Consider the following 24,382-nt stretch of genomic DNA (forward strand, 5'->3'; position numbering starts at 1 on the left):
CTAATTTCAAATGCAGAACAGTACCAAGACAGTTAGTACATCATCACAACATGACTTTACTTAATAGTGTAAATGTACTCAGCATATTTGACAAATAAAAGCCTCCTTGACTTGACTTGAAATAGAAAATACTCTTTAAAGAAGTTGACATTAAAAAATATTTTTTAAACTTGCCCTAAAGATTTATAAATCACGTGTTTTGAGCCTGTGAAATCATAGAAATAAAAAAATCTCTTCAAATGTTAGATTTCCCACACTTAAATGAACCCTAAAACTCACCACTGGATGACGTCACTCATTCTCAGTCTAGCATTCTATTGGTCAGTGGGTGTGGTTTATTCCAAGCGTCATTGACGCTCCAAATTCCTACGCTAATGATCGGCCGTGAAGCTATCACTCCATCTCTGGTGCGTTCACGCTCCGGATCCCTCGGCGGCCGCTTGTCCTGAAGGATGCCCGCTCCCTCCACCGTCAGCCCGGCGGCGCCGCGATGGGTACCGGCCTGCAGATGACTTCTTCGTGGCGAGAGAAGGCGGGTCGCGAGCACCCACGGCCGCTCCCCCTGAGCGCCGGCGCGCGCTACGCCGCGCTGGTCGCCGCGTGCGCGCTGTGCTACAGCAACTCTTTGCGCGGGGAGCTGGTCCACGACGACGTGTGGGCCATCGTCAACAACCCGGACGTCCGCGCGGGGTCCAGCCTCCGCAGCATCTTTAGCAACGACTTTTGGGGCAAAAAGATGGCGGACAACACGAGCCACAAGTCCTACAGACCCCTCTGCGTCCTCACCTTCAAGTGAGCCACCGCCTGTCCCGGGGGGTCATGTGTGCAACACCACTGACAGCATTACTGCCTCATACCTGTAACGCGTTACACACCCGCCGCGTTACTTAAGTTACTTTAACTTGAGGGCAGGGGCGGACTTACCAAAAGGTAAAGGAGGGCGACGGCCTGGAGCTCTATCCGGACACCTTTGGGTCCCTGAGCTGAAGAAGAAATATATTTCAGGGCCATCTTTATTTGACTCTGTCATCATAAAATAATAATAATAATAAATGAGATGTTGATGCTCATGTGAAAGGGTTTCATCCCCTTATAAATCTGCAGCAATTGAATATTCCAGCAACTGTAAGTTAGCTAGCAGAGAAAGACTTTAACAAGTGTGAACAGAGTAGAAAAAGTGATAATCAAACTGCTGGGAAAAATGCAAAAGCAAAAAAAAAAAAAATGCTTTTAAAAGTAGAAGAAAAAAAAAGAGGAATAGAATCAAATGGAACTGAAAAAGAAGACTAGAAAAGTTGCATTACCAGCGATGATGCTTGTGTGAATATTTTTTGCTGAAAGTAGTATCTGAAATGCTGAAGCTTTTTGCTGAAAATGGTGAGGCAGTAAACTTTAATTGCTGAAGGGATTTGCTGAAAATGCAAGAGAGCTACTGTATTTGCAAAATGCTAAATTTGCTAAAAGACTGGAAATTTTGTTAAAGAACTATGAAAGAGTGCTGAAGTTTACCTAAATTCCTGAATTTTTTAAGTAGAATTGCTTAAAAATCCCTAATACATGCCAATTTTGCAACAATATTTAGTGTGTTGCTTAAATATGAGCTAAACTCTAAAGTAAACTAAAAACCTCAGTAGATAACAAATTAGTCAAAAACTACATTAGTCAAAAACGTTAGCCTGTTGCTAAAATAGAAGCTAAACTCTAAATTAGCTTAAAAAACTTCAGTAGATATCAAATTAGCCCAAAACATTAGCATGTTGATACAATATTAGCTAAACTCCAAATTAGCATCTAAACCTAATGTAGATAAAAAAAAATGGTCAAAAACGTTAGCATGTTGCAAAAAAAACATTTTTTTTATACTGCCACTACATATGGTATTGTTTTGTTTCATCATTTAAGTGTTTTTGTCTTTTGCGTTCTTTAAAGAAATTAGAAACATTGCAGACATTTTACCCTGGGTAAGGATGTAAAAAAGGACTCCATCACACTGGCTGCGTGTGGTGCGTTCAAGACACCCTCTACACAGTTTTATGAACGCACATTCACACCTGACATGCAGGTAGTGGCAGGGGAGTGGTTTCTTCTTCTTCTTTTGTGCTCCAACAGTGCATCAGCGCTCGTCTGCCAACAACAACCAGTAGAATCTCTAAGTGCTGATGTCTCTGTCTTCAGGTTGAATGTCGTGTTTGGTGGCATGACTCCTCTGTATTTCCACCTGGTCAACGTGTGTCTCCACATCTGCGCCACCTGCCTGCTCCTGTACACCTGTGAGCAACACGTCTTCCAGCAAGCACACCTGGCCTTTGTCACAGCCCTCCTCTTCGCCGTGCACCCGGTTCACACCGAGGCGGTGAGCTCCTGCCGCGCACGCCTTCACTCCAAACTCTGTCACAGTAACGGCAGCAGAAAACAACAGAAAACCTGAAGGCAGAAGCTAGAATGGAAAATAAACTAGAAAAGTTGTATGAATGCTAGTCTAAATGGTTTGTGCTGAAAGTAGTTGCTGAAGATGTTGGAGCTTTTTGGTGAAAATGGTGATGCAATTTACTTTAACTTCTGAAGGGATTTGATGAAAATGAAAAAGCTATTTGCAAATTTGCTAAAATATTATTTCGTTAAAGAACTGTGACAGAGTTCTGAAGATGAATTTCTGAAGCTAAATTTCTGAAAATTTTGAAGTAAAATCAAAACCAAAATTAGCTAAAGAAAACAAATAAACAAAGCCCACAAACTAAGACTACCAACTCCAAACTAAAATAACAAAGCCCAGCAGAGTAAGACTGCTGAGGACAAATGGGGAAAAAAAGAACAAAGAAATAAATAAATAGCATTTTTATAAAGTAAGGATTACTTAATTAGCATTTATTTGATTTATATTAATTAAATGTATAAATTGATGTCTGAGGTTCACATAGATAATAAACTATTTCTTTTTTTACATCCAGATTTTATATGCAAAGCAAAACTTTGGTAAAAGTTTGATATTTTATTAATTAAAATCACATATTATCTTGTGCTGCACAACGCATCTTTTAAAGCAACAAATAAACTTAAAAGCAGCAAATAAACAGCAAAAAGCAACTGAAATGGCAATATTAAAAATGATTACAAAAATTACAAAAAAGGTCAAATAAACTAAAGTTGCAACAGAAAAACTGTAAGAAACGGCTGATGATCACAAATAAATAGAAAAAAATACCAACAGGTTTAATAAAATATAGCAGAAATACATTACAATGAGATAAAATCTGAATCTGTCTTCTGCACGTCACATTTACCTGTGTCCTGGGGCCTGTTTCAAGAAGCAGGTTTAACAAATTTAGAGTTCTGACCTGCACTCAGGGTTGACTGACTCAGAGTTCGCAAACTCAGAGTTTTTGGTTTCAGTACAGCTGAAAAAAGTTGTTCAATCAACTCTGAGTAGTTGGACTCAGAATCAGGTTCGAGCGTCACGACCATAAGAAGCCCTGAGCAATGGAGCCAAGACATTAGGATTCACCATGGCAACGGGAAACACTATTAGGGCATCATACTTCACTGTGACAGAAACTGATGAGTTCCCACAAGCATAAGCCGACTATGAGCACATTTCCACAAGAAAAGCAACACAGCTGCAGCGTTAAAACAGAGAGAAAATATCTGCAGAGTGAATGCGTACGTCTACATTTGAGTCATTTCAATTGAGGATAAGAACTAAATAATGTCAGGAATTATGTCACTTGTTAAGTTAGGAATGATTTAACCAGTAATCTCCGTAATTGCATGAATGACCGTTTTTGTAACCCCCCCCCCCCCACACACACACACACACACAAATATCACGGCACACAACAAACAAATATGTTAAAATGAAATATGTTAAAATAAGTATTTTTTCATTCTCAAGAATGAAAGAATAATCACTGATGTTGTTTTTTTGTTTTTGTATAATAAAACTTCTCTATCACCAGAACTCAAACCTCCCACTTTGCATAGAAAGGCAGCTGTGCTAATCACTACACTAACATTTGATATGTCTGCCAGCACAGTAGATGTTTTAACAGGCATCTCAGTGTTTAAGGCTTAAAGATTTCTGTTGTTCTTGGTTTAAATAGAGGAAAACAAACTAGATCACCAATTAAAAACAGTGTTTTTCGACCAAAATGGGGGTGGGGAGGGTTTGTGACTCGGTATTATTAATACAAGTCTCTGGAAAAACAGTAAATGAATTGGGAAACGCCAGGAAATTGACTTGTGTCCTTAAATCCTCTCCTGACATAAATGACATTCCCTCTGGATTAATCCATCCTCCTCGTCTACGGGATCCTCTATGAATGGACATGCTTTTTTGGTGGAAACGTGACGTCTGTAATGTGAATGCTCTCAAAATGTTATTGAGAAAGTTCTATTTGATCATCCTTCACTTTCAGAAGGGGCGGATACCGCAGAGAACTCTGAGTTTCCTGAAGAAAACCAGCTCCAGACCAGGCTCACAGACTCAGTTGCCATAGTGATGAACTCTGAGTTCAGTTCAAACCACTTTGTGAAACGAGTTTGGTTTAACCCACTTCCACGGGTTTAAGTTACCACTGTTTCTGAAACTAGAAACTCAGAGTTTTCCTTAACTCAGAGTTCACAAACTCAGAGTTTCAACAAAACCTGCTTCTTGACACAGACCCCTGGTAGCATAGTAACATGGTCTGTTCCTGCTGACACGAGGGTTAATTATTCAGTCATCTGTGTGTTGCAGGTGTCTGGCATCGTGGGGAGGGCTGACGTCCTGGCCTGTGTGTTGTTCTTGCTCTCCTTTCTCTGCTACACCAGGTAAAAACCTCAGACTGGGAAGTTTGACTCCTTCAGTGTGAACAACAAGCAGTTAAATAAAACAGAACGAGGGACTGGATCAACAATCGTCTTCATGCCTGTCCTCAGGAGTCTGGGGGCCTCCTTCTCTGAGGACTCCCTGCCTGGGACTGAGTCTCCGGCTGCCCTGCTCTGCAGTCTGCTGCTGGGTACCTGTGCCATGCTGGTCAAGGAGACGGGCGTCACGGTGTTCGGCGTCTGCCTTCTGTACGACGCTCTGGTGCTGTGTCGCAAGCCCCTCATGCAGTAAGTTCCCTAAAGTGTTTTTGGAAACAATTTAAAAGCAAGTTTGTAATAATAAATACATCGTCTGAAGTTAAAAGTCATGAGCAAAGTGGATGTAAAGCACACATCTTAACGGGATGTCCCGATCAGGTTATTTTGGGCCCGATCCCATTCAGAGTCATTTGATTTTCTGTATCTGCCGATACCGAGTCCCGATCCGATACTTTTATAAGACATTTAAAACATGAACATATTAACTTAGAAAACTTTTTACAGACGCACAATTTTTTTTCTACAGTTACAGATTTATTCGACAGATGCACAGTTTTTTCTAGTTGCAAAACTTTTTAAAGACCCACAAATGTTTGATTACAATTTAAAAAAAACGTTTTCACAGGCGTGCAATTTTTTCTACAGTTTTTATTTACAGATACAATTTTTTTTTACAGACACACAATACTTTTGTTACTAATATAACTTCATAGCTGTGTGACAGCTAATATTTCATTTTAAATTTAATGTCAGATGATAAAAACTGATTGAAAATAGTTTCCAAAAAACCTCCATAGTGCAGCAAATACTCCAACATTTGTAACTAAACATCCTCTTCTGTGTTTCAGTCACCGCTCGGTTTCAGGACTGTCAGACCTCCTTCGTTTCTGCACCCCCCTCCTCAAGCGAGCCTGTCTGCTCTCTGCCCACGTGAGTCTCAGTCCAGCTTTAGATCAAATCAAATCAAATCAAACTTTATTTTTTAAAAGCGCCTTTCATACTCAAGAGTAACCCAATGCGCTTCACATTTAAAAACAAAACATACACAATAAAAGCCCAACCCACCCTTCACACACACACACCCTCCCTATAACACATACACCCATGACCCCACACACAATGAAAAAAAAAAAAAAAACACTTGTAAAATAAACGTATAAAATAAAATTAAGGCTTGGCTCTGCTATGAGGAAACAGTATTGAGGATTCTATCATACCAGGGACCAGCTCGGTCAAAGGAACATCGCCACGGCGCCCACCCAGACTGGGACAGCCACGGAGTCCACTCCACAGCTGTGAGGCTGCAGTGCAGGACTCCAGCCGCCCCAGCAAGGGCGAGAACCACGGCAACGACCCCAGACCAAGCAGACAAGACCTGATATGATAGAACCCACAGGAAACACTGGGGGTAAAATGACAATAAGATAATAAAATGAAATACATAAAATGTATGTAAGATAAATAACATTGAAATTGAGATTAAATACATAAAATGTTAAATAAAAATCATAGAGAAGAAAGATAAATGAATGAATAAATAAATGAATAAAAACGAATTTAATAAATAGGCAGATAAGATCAACTAAAAGCAGCATTAAAAAGGTGAGTCTTGAGTCTCTTCTTAAAAACCTCTACAGTCTCTGCGGCCCTGAGACTCTCCGGCAGGCTGTTCCAGAGGCGAGGACCGTAATGGTAGAACGAAGCTTCACCATGTATTTTGGTCCTCACCTTAGGAACCACTAACAGGCCGGTGCCGGAGGACCTCAGGGTCCGCGAGGGTTCATACTTTAAAAGAAGATCACTTAAATAAGAAGGCCCAAGACCATAAAAACATTTATAAACCATTAAAAGAATCTTAAAATCAATCCTGAAACGCACAGGGAGCCAATGCAGCGATTTTAAAACTGGTGTAATGTGTTCCCGCCCCCTGGTCCTCGTCAGAACTCGTGCCGCCGAGTTCTGTAATAATTGTAAGTTTGTAAGAGATTTTTGAGGTAAACCAGAGAGCAGGGCATTACAATAATCTAAACGACTAAAAATAAAAGCATGCATCAGCACCTCTGTGCTGGCAAGAGAGAGGAATGGGCGGACTCTGGCGATATTTTTAAGATGATAAAATCCTGTCTTAACAACGTTTTTGATATGAGGAATAAAATTCAGCTCAGAGTCTAAAAGAACGCCCAGGTTTCTCACACAGTGAGAGGGATTAAAATTATTAGGCGTTGGTAAAATTCTCTCTCTCCTGTCTTTAGGACCGATGATTAAAACTTCTGTTTTGTCCTGGTTGAGCTGAAGGAAGTTCTCTGCCATCCATGATTTGATGTCTAAAATACAATTTAAAAGAGTGTTTAAAGGTTCAAGGTCATCAGGAGACACGGCGATGTAAAGTTGAGTATCATCAGCATAGCTGTGAAAGTCAACGCCGTGTCTCCTGATGACATCTCCAAGAGGGAACATGTACAAATTAAAAAGTATAGGACCTAAAATTGACCCTTGGGGAACCCCACAACTTATTTCATGGATTCTTGAGGAGCATGTATCCATACTTACATAAAAGTGTCGGTCTGTAAGGTAAGAATAAAACCACTTAAGGACATTTCATCTCCATCTTCTTGTTATGTTGTCATATTACGTAGAACGGCGATCTGTTCATGATATATTGATCCTTGGTCACCATCAGTCACATGTGAGCTTCTCTTTGTTTATCACAATCACAAAAACCATAAAAACAGGTCATTATAAGGAATTAATAGTTAATGATGCTTTTACTTTGTGAATCACAAACATAGATATTGATAACATGAGAGAAGTTAAAGTTAAATGAATATATTTGTACATTCTTTCTTTATCAAAAGCCTTTAGATGTTTTATCCCTAAAGAAACTTCTTTCTTTCTTCAGGTTGCTTTTATTTTGTCAGTCAGGCTGTGGCTGATGGGTGGATCCATGCCACTATTCTCAGAACAAGATAACCCCGCCTCCTTTTCACCTCACCTGCTCACCAGGTTAGAATGACAAATTTGACAACCACACACCAATTTGGTTTAATTATCAGAACACAAATGAAGCGACGGAACTTGTAAAAAGACTGGAGATTCAGTTCTGATCAGAGTGTGAGCTCTGGAATTAAAAATGTGTGTGTGCTGTCCTCTGGTCGGCAGAACTCTCACCTTCTTGTACCTGCTGGCCTTTAACGCCTGGCTGCTGCTGGCGCCGGTGGTCCTCTGCTACGACTGGCAGGTGGGAAGCATCCCGCTGGTGGAGTCTCTGGGAGACGTGCGTAACGTGGCCACCGGGCTGCTGGTCGTCCTCATGGTGGCGCTCTGCCTGCGCTGCGCCCTCACCCTGCAGGTGAGTTCCTGTTTTTCCTGAAGCTGTTTTTTGTGTTCTTGAAGTTAGCTTTTATTAAGTCTGTTAGATACTACTGCCAAAGGCTGTATGTCAGACATCTGTGGTCATGTGACCCACTGCAATCATTTGTTCTTTAAAGCCTCGTTTCCACTGAGCAGTTTGGTACAGTTCGATTATAAGTTCCACCGTGTGGTCATCTGCCGAATTAGCTGAAAGACTTTCCTTTAGTTCAGTATCCAGTGGCATTTTGTGATACATGACATTAATGCTGCTGCAAAAGACTATTTTAATAGTTGACTAATCACAGATTTTGTTTTTTCTGATTAGTTGACTAATTGGGTTATGCGCAAAGTGGATGTAAAACACAAATTTTAACCATCATTACCTTTAAACTAACTAAAGATAAAGACAATTAAGAGTAGAGTTTATTTAACTTTTAATGAATTAAGCAGCCTCTGTCCTTCATTAGTTTCTGGTATTAAAATGAGAAAAGTTGCATTACCTGCAATAATGCTAGTTTGAATATTTTTTGCTGAAAGTAGTCGCTGAAGCTAATGAAGCTTTTAGCTGAAAATGGTGATGCACTTGACTGTAATTGCTGCAACAATTTGCTGAAAATGCAAAAGCTACAGTATTTGCAAAATGTTAAATTTGCTAAAAGAATGGAAATTTTGTTAAAGAACTATGGAAGAGTGCTGAAGTTGACCTACATTTCTGAAAATTTTGTAGTAAAATTGCTTAAAAATCCCTAATACATGACAATTTTACAAAAAAATATTTATTGTGTTGCATAAGTGTGAACTAAACTCCAAATTAGCCTAAAAAAACCTTAGTAGATGTCAAATTAGCCAAAGCTAGGTAGTTGCTTAAATATTAGCTAAACTCCAAAATAGCCTAAAATTCCTCAGTAAACCAAATTAGTCGAAAACTTTAGCCTGTTGCTAAAATAGAAGCTAAAATCTAAATTAGCCTAAAAAACCCAGTAGACAAACAATTTAGCAAAAAAACATTAGCATGTTGCTAATAATATTAGCTAAACTCCATATTAGCATAAAAAGCCTCAGTAGATGGCAAATTAGCCAAACACGTTAGCATGTTGCTAAAATATTAGCTAAACTCCAATTTTTTTGAAGTCATTATAAATATTATAACATAACCGATGAATATATTTAAAGGCTTGTTGCTAATCAAGTATTAAATTAGTTGTCGACTATTTTAATACTCGGTTAGTAGTTGATGGATTGACTAATCATGGCAGCCCTACACGACTGTAGTCTCAGGCCGTGGCTCAACAGGAATTGTTCCCTGTGGTGGATGTCGTTGCTGCTCCGGCTCCACTGTGTCTTCTCTCCACAGATGGAGGACGGCTGCGCTCCTGTGGTTGGAATCCTGTTCTTGGGGTTTCCCTTCATTCCTGCCAGTAACCTTTTCTTCAGGGTGGGGTTTGTCGTCGCTGAGAGGGTCCTTTACATGCCCAGGTGAGGATGAGGGTTGGAGCAGCCACAGCTGCTGGTCACGGTGAGGGGGGAATGGAGAAAGTGAGGTTTGTCTTACGTACAGCAAAAGAAAACAAAAACATAGACATCCTCCTGGAAAACTCAAGAAATCAAAATAATGCTGAGCGTTCATGGTGGAAAACTAAATAAACTACAAAATGTTAACAATGTTAATGATCTGAACATTTTTGTCTGAACTTCTCCTTTTCTCCTTATTCCTGAGTATTCTGCCCTCCCTTGTTCATCTTCTCTCCTTCATTACTGACCTGTTCACTAACACGGTTCCCCCTCCAGCATGGGTTACTGCATCCTGGTCACCTACGGGCTGGGTCGGCTCTGCTCCATGGCAGCCGGGTGGAGCGCCACTCTCCTCCGAGGCTCCATGCTCCTGCTGATCCTGCTTTTCTCCTGGAAGACTGTTCAGCAGAACACCGTGTGGCTCTCAAGGGAGGCGCTCTTTCGGTAAGTAACATGACACCTCAGTCAGACTTACTTTGAGTTTTCAGCAGAATTACCAACCAAATTAAATTTCAGGAAAAAGAAAAGAGTGAAAAGAGTGTTTTCAAATGTCAGACTGTGGTATCCTATAGTCCAGGCTAGCTGGTTTCTTGTCCTTCTGCGTCGCATTAAGGCTCGGGTCACCTCGGACCTGTTTGTTTTTGAAGACCCCACCAAAGGGGAAATTATTTCAGAGGATTGTTCACAAGTTCTAGCATTGGAAAGGTGAAAGTCTCGCCCGGATAAAGGATTTTTTTCAGAAGACAAACAGGAATTGTTCAGCATGGGCGGCTAATTTTTACCCCAAATTCGGTTGACCACCTTTCTCCTCGGCTTCAAAAGTGCAACATGGATCACCCTACCAGTGAAGAGAGATAGCCAGCCTTAAGTCTCTTTAGCTCAGGGGAGTCGGACTCAATCGCACTCTAAAATTAAATTTTACAACTTTAAAACTGTAACTTTTTAACATAATTATGAACTAGACATATAGCATTACCTGCAATAATACTAGTGTGAATGCTGTAAGCTGAATTTGGCTGCTAAAGATGCTAGTGATTATAGCTGAAGATGCTGAAATTGATAGCTGAAAATGCTGAAGGTTATAGCGGAAAACACCGAAATTGCTAGCCAAAAACTATGAAGCTAATAGCTGAAAACACTGAAATTGATATCTGAAATCAATGTACCTGATAGCCAGCTAAAATATTAGCTAAATGCCAAATTAGCCTAAAAAACAAAACAAAAAAAAAACAGCTAGCATGTAGCTGAAAAAAATAGCTAAAAATACATGTTGTCCAAAATTCTACAAGTTGGAACTAAGCGTAAGATAACATCCGGCCTATAATAACGATAAAACAAATTGATCTGGAAGCCCGGATAGAAATTCCTAGAGGGCCGGATCCGGCCCCCGGGCCTTGACTTTGACATGTGCTTTAGCTCCTTAAAACATGCTCTCAGACACCGCTACATCTTCCAACGCCCTACGATTGGAGCAGAAAGGGATTAGGGAAGCCATCCGGATTCATCCTGTGACTTTTTGTTTTTTCATCTTTCATTTCTTTGCCCTCACCTGACCCCCTCCTCGTCCCGTTTCAGCTCTGGAATCCAGACTCTGCCTCACAACGCCAAAGTCCACTACAACTATGCCAACTTCTTGAAGGACAGCGGGCGGCGCGAGGAAGCCGCGCACCACTACAACACGGCCCTGAGGTGTGACTCCACCCTTTCCACTCAGAGCGTTTTTTTAAACTTAATGGCCTTGATGTAGATTTATGTTGAGCAAGCGGCTGGGTGGCTCAGTGGGCTAGGTGAAGGGCTGACACGCAGAAGCCTTGGGTTTGATTCCCAGGGTTGTCCACTGATCCCCACCCAGATTGGTCCTTAGGCAAGACCCTTGACGCTGCTGCCTAACTGGGTCCCTGTGCCCCTCAAGTACAGGGTTGTGTCAGGAAGGGCATCCGGCGTAAAAACTCAAATCACTGATGAGAAACAGTGGGTGCTGTTACGCTGTGGCGACCCCGAAAGGGATAAGCTGAAAGTGAACTACATGTAGATTTATGTTGAGAGCAATTATTGTTTACTGATTAGTGATTAACAATCTCCCACGATTGATTTTATGTCATGGTTAAAGATCCTTCTCCTAACAGGGCTTTAGAGCACGTGTCAAAGTCAAGGCCCGGGGGCCGGATCCGGCCCTCCAGATCATTTTATTTTATTGTTATTAATGACCTGATGTTATCTTGTACTTATTTCTAACATGTACAATTTTGACAAAACATATTTTATAGAGAGTAAAATATTTAAAGTTATTCGGTGTTTAAGTTGATTTATTCTGGAATAATATTCCTGCCTTTTTATTATTCATAATTATATTTAAAAAATGCAGTTTTAAAATAAAAAAAATGGCATTCTATTAGCTTTTTGGACTATTTTGGTATTTACTAAGATGTTTTAGGCTATTTTGAAGTTTAACTAATATTTTGTCAACATGCTACCTGTTCTGGATAATTTAAGCTTTTTTAAAAGTTTTTTTAGGCTGTTTTGGAGCTAGGCTAATATTTACATGCTAGCTGTTTTGGCTAACCTTGGTTTTTTTCTTGTTTCTTTTTATTTTTTTTTTAAGTCATTTTTGTATTTAGCTAATATTTTTGCTGGCTATCAGCTTCAGCATTTTTAGCTATTAATTTAAGCATCTTCATCTATCAGCACTATCGCATCTTCGGCGGCCAAATTCCTTTTACAGCGTTCACACTAGCATTATCTCAGGTAATGTTATATATCTAGTTCATAATTATGTTAAAAAGTTACGGTTTTAAAGTTTAAAAAATGTAGTTTTAGTATTCAATAAATGTTTATCCTAAGGTGTGTTTTGGATGTTTGCCCCTTGTGTGATTGAGTTTGACACCCTGCTCTTGACTAACTTTGTTCACTTCACGAACGCGGTAAACTCGCCTTCAGCCCATGATGTTCACACTGGACGAGCAAGGAGGGGCTTCCTCTTCTTCTTTTTTTCTCCTGTTTTCTACAGCATGTCCACCACCTACAGTTGGAGGAGGTTTGGTTCAGTTTTCATGAATCTTGCTCCAGGCTTATCTTTCACAGCTCTATTCCGATATATGAAAGACTTCTTTACTTCCAGACGGACATAAAATCACAATAATTGATTTCTCCTCCATGATCACTTTTCAAACAGTCGATATTTCCGTGAATCAAAAGGAACCTCATCCATATGTAATTTTGAGTCCCTGATTGATCGACGTGCGTTCAGTGGCCGCAATTTGTAGAGCCCAAAAACGAACATAAAATAATCATAATGACGTGTGAACACAAAGGTTTTGAACGTGGAAGTCTGAAACTCATATAGACGCGTTTACAGACTTGTCATTGGAAGGTGGTCGTTTAAGACAGAGGTCTGAAACCTGCGACTCTGGAGTCACTTCTGGCTCTTTCATCTCTCCATAGTGGCTCTTTGGCTAAAGTAAAATAAAATAATAGTGTTCTTTTTATTTATATTAGTTAAGTTTATAAATGTAGGACTGATGTGGACCTCAAAGATAATCTATGTTAAGGTTTTTACATCTTGATGACTTGAAGAAGTCCTGTTTGCTCTATGTGTCCTCCAGAATAAACTGATTTCAAATAGTAAGCAAAATCTTTTATGAGTTTAAAGCACTTTTGTGAAATCCATATCTTTTTTCTGTGAATGTCTTTGTCTTATTTTTGCACTTCTTTTTATGAAAGTATTTTGGTATCTGTATCCACACAAATGAGTGAATGTTCTGTGTCTCAGGTTGTACCCTCGTCACGCCAGCGCCATGAACAACCTGGGCACGCTGACCAACAGCCTGGAGACGGCAGAGCATTACTACAGGAAAGCTCTGGACATCAACCCCCAACACAACAGGGCCCTTTTTAATCTGGGAAACCTGCTCAGGTAGGAAACACACCCAGCAGGTGATTGGAGCTAAACCTTAACGTGACACCTGAACAGAATGACTCAAAAATGCTTCAAACCAAGATCCAAGTCACAAATCAAGAATTACGAACGCACAAATCGGAGTCTATTTTCTCTCCATACTGTTATCGCAGTGGTAGAAGACAATATGTGCAATTGGAGTGAATTCAGTCTTATCCAGATCCGTTTATGATAGAATAGATACATAAAATAATATTCATTTATAACAGGATGGTGTTAGAAACATAAAATAGTTTATATTAATGAGGATGGTTTTGGCGGAGGAAGACTGAAGGCTCAGCACTGAAATGCACGGACCGCTACTCCCTAAATCACGTGTGTCAAACTCAATCACACATGGGCCAAAATCCAAAACACAACATAAATTGCGGGCAAACAGGATAAACATTTATTAAACTCTCTAAAATTATTTTTTTAAAACTTTAAAACCGTACATTTTTAACGTAAATATGAACTAAATATACCTAGATTACCTGCAGTAATGCTAATGTGAATGCTGTAAGCTGAATTTGGCCGCTGAAGATGCTAGTGCTGATAGCCAGCTGAAATATATGCCAAATTAGCCTAAAAAAACAGAAAAAACCCAAAACTTCAGTTAGCCAAAACAGCTAGCATGTAGCTGAAAAAAATAGCTAAACTTCAAAATATCCTTAAAAACTGAGATATATCAAAACTTAGCTAAAACAGCTAGCGTGTAAATATTAGCCTCACTCCAATACAGCCCCAAACAACTTTGAAAAAAACCTAAATTAACCAAAACAACTTCAAAACAGTCTAAAAAATCTTAGTAAATGCCAAAATAGTCCATAAAGCTAGCAGAATGCCAATTAAAACTTTAAAAGCAAACCTTTTCACATAATTATGAATAATAAAAAGGCAGGAATATTATTCCAGAATAAATCAACTTAAACTTTAAATAACTTTCAATATTTTACTCTCCATAAAAATATATTTTGTCAAAATTATACACGTTAGAAATAAGCACAAGATGACATCGGGTCATTAATAACAATAAAATAAAATTACCCTAATTGCCTCACTTTGACACATGTGGTCTATAATCACGACCACGCTAATGACGTTTAAAAAAATCAAATGGAGGTATAGCTAATCGTGAATATTTTACCGACGCCTCCCTATCGCGACTGTCATGGTTATGGTTCCCCAAATACTTTGGTTAATAGCTTAAATTAATTAGATTTTTTTAACCCTTTAACACCCTAGCTCCAGTGTTTATGTTCTTTGATTTACTTTAACTTTTCAACTAGTAACACAATCGACATCATTCCAGTAGATAGTGGAGGAGAAAAGTGGCTCCATGAGCCACTTTTCTCCTCCACTATCTACTGGAATGATGTTGATTGTGTTAACAGTTAAAAAGTTACAGTATTTAAATATTTTGTGTTTCAGAAAAAAACTCATTCCACAGAAATAACCTCTCCATCACATGTACCAGGATTAGGAACTTCTCTTTTTTGCATATCACTTCATCTGAAAGTGAGCGCTCTGTGAGGCTGAACATGAACCTGCGTTCCAGGACCCAGGGACAGGACAAAGAGGCTGAGGTTCTTCTGAGGAACTCCATCCGCTACGGCCCACATTTTGCAGATGCCTACTCCAGTTTGGCGTCGCTTTACGCCGACCAGGTATTCCGAAAACCCAAACACACAGGACAATTTCTCGCCTTATTAAACGGTGACTTTTTAAGTCTCTACGCTCTTGGAGTTGGAGACCTGTTTCTTGTTTTGTATCTGATCTGTTGGATTGTCTACTGGATTCAGATGATCAGCAGTGGGAGGGGTGGAGATATTCACAAAACCAGCGTCCCTAGAGGACAATCTGATTGACAGAAGTTGATAGCTAAGAATTCTGGGTGTTCAGTAGAGTTCAACACATTCTCCCTCCCAACTGGTCATACATGGACGTATGGTTCAGGCCCCCTCCACGTCACTTTTTGACGTTTTGAATGTCCACATTAACCCTAGAACACAAAAAAAGTTACACCATCTCTTTTGACAGGGGATTTTACCCGACATAATACAAAGCATTTGTCATAAAAAAACATTGATAGATCCTAAAAACTTGCTTGAAAACTACTGAAAAATTAAGAATTTGAGAACAAAGAATTCCTAATAATGAATAATGATACTGGACTTTGGTCCACCCATTCCTAGGACATGTGCGACTTTACCCAGGGACCCATTACACTCAGAAAAATGTGATATATTGAAAAAAAATGTATATACTTTAGTTCGGATGAAAATCACCGGGCGATAGTCAGGGTCCTTGAACCAGTACTGGTCCAAGGACCTCTTGGTACTGGGCCCGAACCACACGTCCATGTTTGGACCGAGCAGAAAAAGGCAAGGTCAGCCAAACATGTATCCAAAATAATTGACATTTATTTTAAAAAAGATCTCTCAGTGAAAAAAACAGGTCATTTAAAGAGGTGAACATAGCAAAATAACTTAAGTGTTAACTAGGAGGACAACGCAACCACTGAACAGACAGATCAACAAACTTAAACTGACCTAATTGGAAACACAAGCAAACATATATAGTGGCTGATCAGACCAACTAGACACACAATGGAGAACTGAGACCAGCTACAAAAATAACTAACACAAAATGATACTGTCCTTCCTATGGTAAACTCACAGAAAAATAATGAAACTACTTAACATCAAGTACAATGTAAACATAGTTAATATTTAACACAAAAAGAGTTTCTCCTCCCCGGGCAGTAGTTCAGTCCAATCAGCTCCCTGCTGCATATCAGGCCTCTGCTGTCTGTCTCTCTCTCTTGTGTCAGGCCTGACTTGATGGTTCCAGCAGCAGCAATGGTCTCCACAGCACACAGTTAATGAAAGTTAATTAGAACAAAGCTTAAAATATATGTTAATAATGGGGCTGCCACAATTAGTCGACGAATTGACGATATAAATAATCTGCAACTAATTTAATTGTCTATTAGTCTTTAATTTATATTATATGGAGTCAGAGTTTAGTAAAGTTTAAAGTTATAACAGCATTCTTTTAGCTTTTTTGGACTATTTTGGCATTTATTAAGTTTTTTTTAGGATAATTTGGATTGTAGCTAATATTTCAGCTACATGCTAGCTATTTTGGCCAATTTAGGATTTTTTCAGTTTTTAGGCTAATTTGGAGTTTATCTAAAATTTTAGCTTTATGCTAGCTGTTTTGGCTTCATTACACATTTTTCCATTTTTTTGGCTAATTTGGCAATTAGCTAATATTTCAGCTACATGCTAGCTGTTTTGGCTAATGTTGGCTTTTTCTCTGTTTTCAGGCTAACTTGGAGTTTAGCTAATATTTCAGCTATGTGCTTGCTGTTTTGGCTAATTTAGGATTTTTTTTTAGGTTAATTTGGCATTTAACTAAAATTTTACCCTCGCTGTCAGCTTAGCGCTTTCAGCTGTTAGCGTCAGCGATTTCCACTATCTGCTTCAGCGTTTTTAGCTATCAACTTTAGCATGGTCAGCTATCGTCACTGGCACCTTCAGCAGCCAAATTCAGCTAAGTGCATTCACACTATCATTATCACAGGTAATGCTATATATCTAGTTTTTAGTTAGTTTAGAGATGGTTAAGATGTCTGCTTTACATCCACTTTGTGTATAACCCGATTAGTCGACTATTAAAATATTCGTTTCTGGCAGCACTAGTTAATACATTTATATTTTAAGCCAAACAAATCAAAAATCTAAAGGTGTTTGTAGGTGAGTGTTCGGTGCAGGTTCCTGCCCTGATGGGGTTTCAGCGTATCCATCACAGTCCATACATGACAGTTGGGAGTGAGAATGTGTTTAAGATGTGTCACATCATTTGTGTGTCTTACAGGAGCGAGTTATTGAAGCAAAGGAAGTCTACATCAAAGGTATAGAGAACTGTCCGGACAGCTCCGACCTGCACAACAACTACGGGGTGTTTCTGGTGAACACAGGTGAGTCTATTCTGCAGTTGGTCCACTCTGGGTCGTATTCACACCAGAGTTCTACTGATGGATTCAACCCTTAATCATGCATTCACACACTAACTACGCTTTTGGGTACAGTTATTCTTTTAGTTTTTATCCTAAATCTATCTATCTTTTCTATAAAATGATATTACTTAGAGTTTATTCAGACTGGACACATTTGGTTCGCTTCAAGTTAGCCAGAATTCGTTTCCTCTGATAATCAAACATGTTCTTGATAATCTCTCATTTTTTCATGATATTTCTGATGAAGGTCAACTTATTCAAGTTATAAACTGACCAATCAGATGCCCCAATAAAAGTATGTGGTGCCTACTGGCCCCACCTTGAACATTTGAAGCGTCTAATTGACAGATTTAGAACAAATCACTGCTTACTGACGACGTCTGGCTCCAACATGGCAGCTTCCACGTCGTGAAAAATGGCGACTGAATTGGCTTCATTTTTTTGCAGCCGAAAAAAAGTAAGTCATTTTCTAAGGGTGATGTCACACTCACTCTATCCAGGATCCAATACAGTCAATGATTCCATGAAAGGGTGAGGATCCACACCTATGGTAGACTATGGCCCGATCCGAATTCTCCCCTTCTCCCTCTCCCTTAGCCCTCCACCTTAGTTCATCCCTCCGTGTTTGCTCCAAACGGAGGGTGATGAAAAAATAGTGTCTAATATTTCAGACGTGACTTCCGTTCAATGATGTCATCAACATCGCCGGTCCGCTAGCATTAGCACGGCACTTCCAGCGCTTGAATATCCATAACAACAGCAGTTTTATAACTTTAAGAAGATCACACTACAACATAAAGTCATTACTTATGTTAAAATGTGAACTTCTGTAGTTCAGAGCGCACCAAAGGGAGAGAGAGCTTCTTCACACGATGCGGTTTACTCTCGTGATAGCAGACTTTGGACCCCTCTGTTTGGAGTGTGAAACTTAAAAAATAATAGTTCCGGACACGACTTCGAATTTAGCTGACACTCCAAATCAAGGGGGAGGGCTAAGGGAGAGGGAGAAGGGGAGTATTCGTATCAGGCCCTAATGTCAGGATGGGGTGTCAAACTCAATCGCACAGGGGGCCAAAATCCAAATCACACATTAAGTTGCGGTTAAAATATTTATTGAAGACTCTAAAACTACATTTTTTTACATTTTAAAACCGTAACTCTAACATAACTATGAAGAAGATATATAGCATTACCTACAATAATGCTAGTGTGAATGCTGTAAGCTGAAATTCGCCGCTGAAGATGCTGAAATTGATAGCTAAAAACGCTGAAGGTGATAAATTGAAGTTAACAGCGGAAAATGCTGATTAAAAAAAGTTGATAGCTAGCTAAAATATTAGCTAAATGACAAATTAGCCTAAAAAAACAAACAAACAAAAAACGTAGGTTATCCAAAGCCTTTAGCTTGTACCTGTAAAAATAGCAAAACTCCAAAATATCCTAAAAAACTGAAAATAGCCTAAATTAGCTAAAACATCTAGCATGTATTAGCTAAACTCCAAAATAGTCTAAAAAATGATCTGGAGGGCTGGATAGAATTACCTGAAGCCTTGACTGGACTCGGATTACAGACTCTCTTTTAGGTTTATGTAGTCCAAGTTTCTCTGAAAGCCTCACATCCAAACCGTCCTGAAAACCCTGAAAGTCTGAAGTCCTGAAAAGCAGTCACATGTTGTTGCAAACAGTCAAGGAAAATAAGAGCCATGTTTAGAATGGACACAAAAACATTCACTAAAGCAGGGACTGACACAAAAACATCAAAACAGGTACAAAAAAAATCGACATGGAAATAAATGAGAACAACCTTGCTTGGTTGCAAAGTACCTTCACTGTAAAAACCCACCCAAGCACTGTCTGGATTCAGTTTTTATGTAAGTAATGTTGGTTTTGTGGATTGTTTGTTCTTTATGACAGATGTGAGGTACCACTGTATTCGTATCTCTGAAAAACTACAGGAAGGTTTCCAAGAAGCCTACCTGGCCTCAGAAATAATTCAGAAGCTCGTTGTGGTCATCTCAAATGTCTGCCGAGGATATCAGCTGGAGGCACTAGAACACTGAGAGAGTGTCAGTGTTCTTAAGAGGTCGGCCACCTCTAGCTTTATCCACCCAACCCTTTCTACAGCACGCTGACTGAGAGTGAACACACTTGAGTAAATGTTTCTAATGAACTTCAGTAAACAGAGATTGTTCAACAACATTCAAATTATTTTATGACAATGAATGCACCAGCTTTGTCTTTTAAAACTCTAATTACAATGACCACTGTACTCCATAAATAGTAAAGCTGTTGACATCTTCACTGACTGACTGTTTTATGAGGTACTCTTTGCTTGAACCGGGTTGGACCCTTTTACCTTCAGAACTGCCTTAATCCTTGGTGGTAAAGATTCAATAAGGTACTGGAAACATTCCTCAGAGTTTGGTCCATATTGACAGGATAGAATCACGCAGCAGATCATCTTAACCATTTCTATATGCCTGAAAGTGTTGAGTTTCTGCCATGTGATTGGCTGATTAGAAATGTGCATCGATGAAGTTGGACAGGTATGTCTAATAAAAGGCCAGTGAGTGTATTGAAACTCTTATAAAAACATCCTGAAATCGTCTTCAGTCTTGGGGTTTAGGACAGATCTCAATCCTGAGTTACAGCTCAGTTACAACTTCTACAGTTTGAGAATGAAGTACCAGAGTTTTTTCTTCTCTCCTTTACTTTCCTTAATATGATGAAGGTTCATCTTTGTTTTATTCAGATTATCTCTCAAAGTGACCAAAGTACTCGAGTGTTTTAAATCAGAGGCTGTAGTTCATCACCTGTGTCTCAGCAGAGGTCCTGCCATGCTGACTGCAGGCAGCTGTTGTAAACATGAATGCTGGGATATTACTCAGGTTCCTGTTTAGTAACTGAGATTTCTCTCTTTCTCTTCTTAACTCAATGCTCCAGGAGAAGGAGAGTTGGCTGCTGCCCATTACCAGCGTGCAATACAGCTGAAACCAGCACATTACGTTGCCATGGCGAACCTGGGTCGTCTTCTGCGAGCGTCTAATGAGAACGATGAAGCGGAGTCCTGGTTTAAACGGTGAGAAAAACTGGCTTCACCCTGATTTTTCTTTCATTGGTTTGGAGCTACAAACAAGTACAGATACTGAGGTACAGTACTGTAATACCAGATACTGAGGTACAGTACTGTAATACCAGATACTGAGGTACATACAGTACTGTAAAACCAGGTACAGACACATAGGTACAGTACTGTAATACACAGAGGTCTGGTACTTAACCAATGGAACTCCAGACTGTATAAAGTGGGTCTATTCTCTGATGAATCTGGTTCTGCTGTGTGAAAACAAATGGATTTCAATGACTAATGTAAGCATACCCCCCCCCCATGTCTCCCCACAGAGCGCTGCAGATATCCAGGAAGGTGGATGTCCTCACCCCCCTCGGAGCGTTGTACTACAACACAGGCCGCTTCTCTGAGGCCCTGCAGGTGTACAGAGAGGCAGCTGCTCTGCAGCCACACAGCACCGACATCCTGCTGGCCTTGGTGGGCAGACACCCCCCCCCGAATCACAGCACCTTTGACCAGAGACCTCTCATAAAGATGTCTGCTCTCGCCTCAGGCTCAGGTGTTGGTCATGACCGGCCACAGCACAGAGGCCGAACAGATGACGCAGGACGTCATCTCCAGAGAGGGCGGCTGCATCGAGTGTTACCGCCTCCTGTCCGCCATCTACAGCAAGCGTGGAAACCACACCGAGGTGAGACGGGGTCTGAGCTGGAACCTGCTGGACATCTACATTTATATACAACTTCTGCAGGTTTGAGGGAGAAAGGAAATTCATAGTCAAACAGAAGTCAAGTGACTCATTACAATAATATTGACTAGTAAGGAATTACCTTAAAATCACATTAACGAGTCGTCTGTAGAGGACCGCAGTTTGGAATTATCACTGAGGTCAAAGGTCAAGGAGCTTGGAGCCAAGCTAAGCTATATTGGTTACTTAAAAACTATAAATGGATTAAATAAATTCCAGAATGAGGGTGGTTTAACAGCAAATGCATGTAGGAAATAATGTAGTGTGAGCAGTTTATCTAAAGATCTGGATTTAAAACTACAGCCAGAATCTAAATATTCTAAAAAGACTGAAACAGAAAACTGATACGCCTGTCATGACAACATCGCTAAACGATTCCTAGTTAAAATCAAAAGTCTATCGTTTTGAATCTTCTGGTTTTTGAAAATTGCACGGCGACCTTTCTAAGGTCTACCCCGCCTTTTCTCGACAGCAGTGAGGATAGGCTCCAGCAACCTTGAGACTGAAAGGGATTCAACAGTTTCAGGTGGATAGATGGAACTGAAAATTTCAACCCACTCTATGAAAATTGTGTTTTAAACATGTTCTTGTGGTCTTTTTTTCTGATGATGGAAGAAAATGAAGCTTAAATTGCATTGCTGAGTATTTCTTTTTCAAATTGTTGTGAATAGAGAGCTGACGACACAATGCTGTTTGAAAAAGATCGTATTTGTGATGAGGAGAATGCGCTGGACGGATCTCCGCTCCATTCTGATGCATCCACTTGTAGACAACTAGATGGAATCTGATCAGAATGATCAAAAAACAGCAGCATTGTAAGCTTTTCCGCGTACATGTGTGTGCATGTGTCCTTACAGGCTCTCCAGGCTCTGGACCGAGCTCTGCAGCAGAATCCGGTTGATCTGACGGTTCGAGCAGAACTCCATTTCTCCAAAGGAAACCAGCTCAGAGAAATGCAGCAGCTTGATGAAGCCCTTGAGGTATTTCTCTCTCTTTCCTTCTCTTCTCATGTTGTTGTTCACCTTTTGGACTAGTCGCCACAGCAAAAAGGCAGGTATGATCGTCATCTATCATGCTATACTTAACTCTTTCAGAGTAAACTATAATTGTATATATAATCATATTTTGCCTTTGGAACACTAAAGAACAAACCTTGTATGAAATGTATTTTTGTGAACTCTTTTCCTTGAATACATTAAGGATCCAGCTCAAAATGTGCAGATTCCTCACCAGAATGTTCTTTGATGTATGCCACCGCACGGAGTTTAAATGCTAAATCAAATGAGCGTTTCTTGGCCTTTGCTAAGCTGGCTCATTACGGTGGAGCATGGCCACTATTAGAGACCGGCGTCTAAATCAGAGGTCCCCAAACCTGTTCCTGTGAGGGCCACAAAACAGTTTTCTTCTCTGATGTGACAAAAGTGTAACAATCACTGTCAAACATTTATGGTTTTCTAGAAGCTAAACATAGATACATTTTAAATAATTCATTCACAGAAAAAATAATATTAAAATATTTTAAAAACTAGATGTGTAGCATTACCTGTGATACTGCTAGTGTTAATGCTGTAAAATGAATGTGGTCGATGAAGATGATAGAGCTGATAGCTGAAGATGATGAAATTGATAACTAAAAATGCTGAAGCTGATAGCTACAAACACTGAAGCTGATAGCTAGCTAAAATATTAGCAAAGTGCCAAATTAGCCTAAAAAACAAAAATAATTCTAAATTAGCCAAAACAATTAGCCTGTAGTTGATATTAGCTAACTCCCAAATTAGCCTACAAAACTAGAAAAATTCTGTTTTTTTATTCTGTGTTTTACTTGAGTTTTACTGTGAAGCACTTTGTGATTTTTATCTTGAAAGAAAAATTGTTGAGAGACGATTTGTGAAAACCCAAAAGTGTGAAATGGAGCAGAGAATAAAGCTGTAGGTCTGTTTGTCTCCACAGAGCTACAAACTGGCTGTGGAGCTGAAACCGGATCAGTCCCAGGCCTGGATGAACATGGGAGGGATTCAGCACATCAAGGTCAGACACTAAAGACGTGTAGCATTAACATGACAACGTTGACGTTCAGGAAAACAGTTCAGCCTGTACACTCCTTAAATGCTACGCTCACATTAAACCGGATTCATACATCAAATTGATGACTTTCATTTGTCCCAGGAGGAAAAAAAAATGAGACTAAAATTAGAGGATTTATCATTATCTCAGTGCAAAAATGAAAAATATAAAGTTCATGAGGAGAGTGATCAGATTCTCCTCCATGTTTGTTTTAAACTCCACCCACTGATTGCATCATCAACACATCGTGGAGTCCCTGATTGGTTGACATGAGGCGTCTTCTTCCATAGAGTTCAGATATTTGAAGTCTGAAAACATCTTGACAATCAAAATGTGCTGTCACCAGACCACCAACGCTGAAACGTGTTCTGATTGCATCTGTACGTTAGCTTAACATCAAAAAAGCCTTAAACAATTTTTACAAAAAAAGCAGTAAAGCCTAGTAAATTAAAATTCAGAGCTGACTTAGATGTGATTCAGCTTAGTCTTGGGGGGTGTCAAAGTTCTTGGAACTTATCCTAGCTCTTTTAGGCCTGAAATGGAGGCTAGCACTGTTAAAAAGACGCTCACTAGCAGCAGATGCAGGTAGGGGAGTGTTAAGCCTTTAAGACAACTTCAGTAGAGGTTTTTCAGGATGATATTAACATTTAAGCTAAATGCCAAATTAGCTTAAAAAAATGGAAAAATGTGTCATTTAGCCAAAACAGCTAGCATTTTAGCTAAACTCAAAATCAGCCTAAAAAAACTGAAAAAAATGCAAAAATAGCCAAAACAGCAACCATGTAGCTGAAAAGTCAACAGCCAAAAAGAGTAGATTTAGAGTGTGGTTACCCC

The 24,382-nt window shown here is 39.6% G+C and overlaps 1 protein-coding gene across 1 annotated transcript in view; it reads left to right on the forward strand.

Annotated features, from left to right (window-relative positions):
- The first annotated feature begins 272 nt into the window (after window positions 1–272).
- The window catches only part of tmtc1 (transmembrane O-mannosyltransferase targeting cadherins 1), a 30,558-nt gene continuing 6,448 nt past the window's right edge, over window positions 273–24,382 (forward strand). Inside the window, exons 1-18 of the mRNA XM_024291759.2 lie at window positions 273–792; window positions 2,176–2,353; window positions 4,733–4,806; window positions 4,915–5,091; window positions 5,691–5,772; window positions 7,742–7,845; window positions 8,002–8,191; window positions 9,548–9,669; window positions 9,982–10,149; window positions 11,281–11,394; window positions 13,475–13,618; window positions 15,198–15,306; window positions 17,522–17,624; window positions 20,607–20,742; window positions 21,066–21,210; window positions 21,287–21,424; window positions 22,339–22,461; window positions 23,435–23,512. Of these exons, the coding sequence (XP_024147527.1) occupies window positions 491–792; window positions 2,176–2,353; window positions 4,733–4,806; window positions 4,915–5,091; window positions 5,691–5,772; window positions 7,742–7,845; window positions 8,002–8,191; window positions 9,548–9,669; window positions 9,982–10,149; window positions 11,281–11,394; window positions 13,475–13,618; window positions 15,198–15,306; window positions 17,522–17,624; window positions 20,607–20,742; window positions 21,066–21,210; window positions 21,287–21,424; window positions 22,339–22,461; window positions 23,435–23,512 (2,487 nt within the window). The 5' untranslated portion in view covers window positions 273–490. The remainder of the gene's footprint in view (window positions 793–2,175; window positions 2,354–4,732; window positions 4,807–4,914; window positions 5,092–5,690; window positions 5,773–7,741; window positions 7,846–8,001; window positions 8,192–9,547; window positions 9,670–9,981; window positions 10,150–11,280; window positions 11,395–13,474; window positions 13,619–15,197; window positions 15,307–17,521; window positions 17,625–20,606; window positions 20,743–21,065; window positions 21,211–21,286; window positions 21,425–22,338; window positions 22,462–23,434; window positions 23,513–24,382) is intronic.

This window comes from Oryzias melastigma, linkage group LG23, assembly GCF_002922805.2.
Source record: "Oryzias melastigma strain HK-1 linkage group LG23, ASM292280v2, whole genome shotgun sequence".
NCBI lineage: Eukaryota > Metazoa > Chordata > Actinopteri > Beloniformes > Adrianichthyidae > Oryzias > Oryzias melastigma.